The following is a 5,304-nucleotide window of genomic DNA, read 5'->3' as shown; positions in this document are numbered from 1 at the left end:
CGATCATGAAGAATTTAATAAAAAAATTAGTTATTTTCAGATTTCAAGCAAAGTTATATTAAATTTTGACATTATAGAAATAATCTAAAGTAAATAAAGATAATAACAAATAATCACTTGTAACAAAACATAAATTAATAAATCTCAAACAAATTTATGATGAAAATCGCAGAACCAAATCCATTGTTCTGAATGTGAGGAAGCATTGGTCAGAGGTCTTGGCAAATTAGATTAAATAAGGTCATTCCTCAACTATCAAATATTATAAAGATATATTAATCCAAAATCCAAATCCACAAATTTAAGAGAGATTATGCGACTTAGGATTTCCTTGTAACATTTACATCCTATTTTAAAATATGGGGGATTTTTTTTTATTGATTAGAATGTAATCAATCACCCTTCCATGCTACTCTCTTAACGAGCACTGAGCGATTCTGTAATTGTTGCATTTGACTGATATGAAGAAGTGGAAGCTTCTTCTTGACTTGCCTTAATGTTCCCCGTGGCTACGAATTTTAGTTTTAGAGGATTCTGAAAATCAATCTCATCTTTACTTGAGAGCACTGTCACCACCTCAGACATTGATGGTCTCTGTCTTGCAGAAGCCTGTATACATTGAAGCGCAAGGTTTATCGCTCTCAACACCTCATCCTCATTATACCCTTCCATCTCCTTCAACTCACTTTCCACCATCTCTATAACCTTGTTATCCTCGTATAGGCTCCTAACCTGCCATTAGTTTTTTAAGCAAATGAGATAGAATTTTAAGGGAGAGAATGATGTGATTAAAGACTAAAAGAATGTCATTATTATGAAATACCCATTGAACCAAATATTGCATAGCTGGCGGTTGCTTCAAGTCAATGCTTTTTCTGCCACTCAGAATTTCAAGAGCCACCACACCAAAGCTGTAGGTGTCTGCTTTCTCTGTTAATTTTCCTTGGCCAGCGTATTCAGGAGCCGTATATCCTCTGCAAAAGCCAAAAAAATGTTGTTACTTACTCTATTGCAAACTTTGAAATCAGATAAATGAGGTTTACTCACAGGGTTCCTGCAAATCTTGTGCTAACGTGAGTTCTATCATTTGGAAGAAGCCTTGCGAGCCCAAAATCTGCTATTTTTGCCCGAAAGTTGTCGTCAAGTAATATGTTACTCGATTTAATATCACGATGGATGATACAGACATGGAATTCCTCGTGGAGATATGCCAGTCCACGAGCAGTGCCCACAATAATCTCGAACCTTTCCTTCCAACTCAAAAGTCTTTTATTTTTTCCTACATAAGCGGCAATTTATTAGACTTTCACTACCCCTCATGTTCGATTGTTCTAATATTGAAAGAAAAACTACTACCTCAACGTCTCACCAGAGGTATCCCTAAATCTACATATGAATCTAAACTTTTTAGTAAAGTTAAATATTCTATAAGTCATTATGTGTCTAACCATTGTTTGTTAGAATCAAATCAATCATTTGTAAATCAATTATCTACTATATCTATTCCTAACAATGTGCAGGAAGCCTTAGCTGATCCAAGGTGGAAAGCTGCTATGAATGAGGAGATGAAATTATTACAGGAAAATAATATCTGGGAACTTGCTGACCGTCCAGCAGGAAAGAAACCAGTTGGAGGTGGGTTTATACTATTAAGTACAATGTAGATAGTACAATTGAATGCTTTAAGGCTAGACTAGTGGCAAAATGACACACCCAAACCTATGGAATCGATTATACAGACACATTTGCACCTGTAGCTAAAATTAATATAGTACAAGTCTTGTTGTCTCTAGCTATGAACTTGGGTTGGCCATTACAATAGTCTGATGTTAAGAACACCTTTCTACATGGAGAGTTGTCCGAAGAAGTCTACATGGAACTCTCCCCTGGCCGCATGATATCAAAAATACATAGTTTGAAGGTGTGCAGATTAAAGAAGTCACTATATGAGTTGAAACAATCTCCAAGGGCATGGTTTGGAAGATTCACAAAGTCAATGAAAGCCTTTGGTTACCATCAAAGCAATTCAAACCATACTTTATTCATAAAGAATCAGTAAGGTAAGATCACTGCACTTATTATGTATGTAGATGACATGATAGTTTCAGGAAATGATCATGAAGAAAGGAGGGCTCTCAAGGATCACTTGTTCAGAGAATTCAAAATGAAAGATCTCAGTCCCTTGAAATATTTCCTTGAGATCAAAGTGTCTTGATCTAATAAAATGATCTTTCTATCTCAAAGAAAGTATGCCTTAGACTTGTTCCAGGAAACCTGTATGTCAGCATGTCAACCCACTAATACATCCCTGGAAGAAGGATTGAAGTTATGTATTGAGTCTAATCAGGTACCAGTTGATAAGGAAAGATACCAGACTCGTAGGAAGATTGATGTACTTAGTACACACAAGGCCAGACCTTGCCTATGCATTAACTATTGTTAGCCAATTTATGCATAATTCTGGAGAGCAGCATATGAATGGAGTTATGCGCATTTTGAAGTATCTGAAGTGTTCTCCTGGAAAATGAATTTTATTCACTAAAAATGAGGATTATCAAAGTGTGGATGCATATACTAATGCTGACTGGGTTGGAGTAGCAGATGATAGGTGTTCTACTTCAGGCTATTTCACCTTTGTAGGAGGTAATCTTGTTACATGGAGAAGCGAAAAACAAAATGCTGTTGCATGATCAAGTGCAGAGGCAGAATTTCGAGGTATGGCACTTGGAGTATGTGAAGCATTGTGGCTAAGACTTCTCCTAAGAGATTTGAGTTGTCCGCCTAGGCGGCCAATTCAACTATATTATGACAATAAAGCAGCCTGTGATATTGCTCATAATCTAGTTCAACATGATCATACAAAGCATGTGGAGGTAGACAAATTCTTTATTAAGGAGAAGTTGGATGAGAAGATTGTGGAGCTACCTAAGATTCGATCAGAAGATCAACTAGCCGATACTCTTACCTAAGCGGTTTCGAGTCGAGTGTTCTCGAAGTTTTTGGGCAAGTTGGGCATGTGAGATATCTATGCACCAACTTGAGCGGGAGTGTTGCAATATTAGATTGTTTATAATTTTGAAAGAGCTTTCTTTTCTAAACTATTCTTTGTTTTTCTGTAGCTTTCGTGTAGCTGTTTCCTTTCCTGTAGCTTTATGCATTTTTATATGAATACAATGAATGAAAACATTCTTCTGTATTTCTGATTTTCAAGTGTTTGCTATAACAGATGAAAAAATCACTGGAAGAGGAAAGTTAAGGAATAACAAACCAAATAATATTCTGTCGAGGCTGCCATTGGGCATGTACTCATAAATCAAGAGTCTTTCTTGGCCTTTTCTGCAACATCCAAGTAAACGCACAAGATTTCTATGATGAACATTAGAAATGAGTTTCACTTCGCTTTCAAATTCAGAAATCGCGTGGGGCGCAGAGTGACGTAACAAAAGCTTCTTTACTGCCACAACTTTTCCATTTTTCAACGTAGCCTGCAGATATCAATTAATTCATCGTTTGAATACATCAACACGGAAGCCTAATACGGACAGAAAAAGCTAACAGTTTACCTTAAATACTTCGCCAAACCCTCCTTCGCCAAGCTTATTTTCTTGATCAAAATTGTTGGTTGCCTTTTTAAGCGTCTTGAAGTCGAAACCTTCCGGTCCACGGAGTTCCGTAGCTCCTTCAACATCTGTTGTTCCATACGTTTGTTATATTAGTAGAACTAAAGATCGAATTGAAACGCAAAAGCTCTTACTTTCTTATCTATAATAAGAGGCTTAAGATTTATACCGTGTTTCTCCTCTGGTCGCATTAATATGTGATTCCGGAATACATAAAGACAAATGAGAAGGCCAAGTAGGAATACCCCTCCCACAACCCCAGTTATTATCCACACCGAAGAACTCACCTTTTTCTTCTTCCCTGTATACCAAAACGGAAAACACCTCAATCGTTGTAAAAATGGGGAAATTAATTCTGACAATAATATTAAACAGAAGCGATTAATGCCATTTACATCTCTGAAATTGTTGATTCAATCTTGCTTCTAAGGGAAAGTAAAAAGATTTAGTCCTCTTCAATTGAATATAATTAGATACAAACCTGTGGGCAAGAAACGTGTCAAGTCAACGGTCGCATTGCTTGGGAAAAAGGGTTTAGAGTCATATCGCAAGTAGCAGCCGGCATCGATAGCCCGTCCCTCGGAGCGAGGAAAACACCTATTAATGTTTTCCCGAGCAGTACTGAGGCAAATTTGGCAGGAATTCCTCTGAATCGAACGGAGGCAATAAGCGAGTCCATAGATGGTCGAATTAGACGGGCCCTGTCTCGTCTGCGCGGCAAAATAACCATCGATTCGGGGAGTCGCAGCGCAAAGATCATTTATCAAACTTTGACCAGTACCTGAAAACAAACTGGAATTGGCAGCATCCACATCGCCGCAAATGGGTTTATTCGTTTCATCGGTGTATAGATCATAAAAATAGGTATTCGCGTAACGGAGATAACAGCCATCGTAGTATGCTCTGGCGAAGACGTTGGAGCAGTTGCGAATTCGGTCCTCTGCAACTCTTACGCAGTTAACGCAATCGGCAGGGGATTTATCTTTCCTGCACTGCGCCAGAACATATACGGAATCTGCTGTTGTCTCAGTAGATGCCTCTTTGTCCGTAGTGGCAAATCCAGATGGAGTGACTTGATTCAGCAGAGATGCCAACGAGGAGTTCAAAATTTGGGCAAAGAGAGTTGCGTTGTTGGGGGGTGTGGTGCCGCAAGTATAGATTAGAAGTCCGGTCTCTGGATCAGCTCTAATAGTGGCCTCAATTAGCATGAGAAATAAAATTACGAATCTCACCATTTTTGTCCAGAGGCTGGAGAGATGTATCCGACCACCCTGCATTCTATCATTTGATAAATTGGAGGTAACCTGAATTTATTGAATATAAGGAACCTTGTGCATGTGGATTAGCATTTGGCTCTGATTATTCAGTAGATCATTCAGTTATGCAATTTTCTGGATTCTGTGTCTGTTATGCATATCCCTTGTAAGTGGAACAGTGTGGCTGATTGTTTGGCTAAATGGGTTGGCTTGGAACATTATTGCTCATAGGACGCTTCTCCTTGATTTCTCTCAGATGCTGGTTCAACTTGTGGACCAGGATAAAGCTCTATAGTTTTCTTTGTTTCTTGTGTTGTTCTGCTCTCTTTGATATTCAATAAAATTTTTACCCCTCTTTTAATTGAAAAATAGCATTGAAGATGGTCAAGGTCAGCAAATCGTATAAACTACGATTAAAATTGCACTTA

At 38.1% G+C, this 5,304-nt stretch overlaps 1 protein-coding gene across 1 annotated transcript; it reads right to left on the bottom strand.

Moving 5' to 3' along the window:
- Positions 1-261: 261 nt before the first annotated feature.
- LOC149536990 (cysteine-rich receptor-like protein kinase 2) lies at positions 262-4,897 on the bottom strand. The gene is made up of 7 exons (XM_089806393.1): positions 4,102-4,897; positions 3,790-3,921; positions 3,564-3,688; positions 3,269-3,485; positions 1,048-1,279; positions 824-974; positions 262-732 (listed from the first exon to the last, which is right to left on the bottom strand). The coding sequence occupies exons 1-7, from the start codon at positions 4,895-4,897 to the stop codon at positions 418-420; spliced, it is 1,968 nt and encodes a 655-aa protein (XP_089662519.1). The 3' UTR covers positions 262-417.
- Positions 4,898-5,304: the final 407 nt, after the last annotated feature.

This window comes from Cupressus sempervirens, chromosome 10 (genome assembly GCF_028749045.1).
Source record: "Cupressus sempervirens isolate cs-2001-9-10 chromosome 10, ASM2874904v1, whole genome shotgun sequence".
Taxonomy (NCBI): Eukaryota; Viridiplantae; Streptophyta; class Pinopsida; order Cupressales; family Cupressaceae; genus Cupressus; species Cupressus sempervirens.
This window is presented reverse-complemented; position numbering and strand designations above follow the sequence as displayed.

Excerpts from the sequence above, each read along its gene's own strand:
- LOC149536990 (XM_089806393.1), bottom strand. The coding sequence starts at position 4,897 with ATGCAGGGTGGTCGGATACATCTCTCCAGCCTCTGGACAAAAATGGTG. Across the intron at positions 975-1,047 it reads ACAAGATTTGCAGGAACCCT|AGGATATACGGCTCCTGAAT; the intron begins GTGAGTAAACCT and ends TGGCTTTTGCAG. Across the intron at positions 733-823 it reads TGCAATATTTGGTTCAATGG|GTTAGGAGCCTATACGAGGA; the intron begins GTATTTCATAAT and ends AACTAATGGCAG.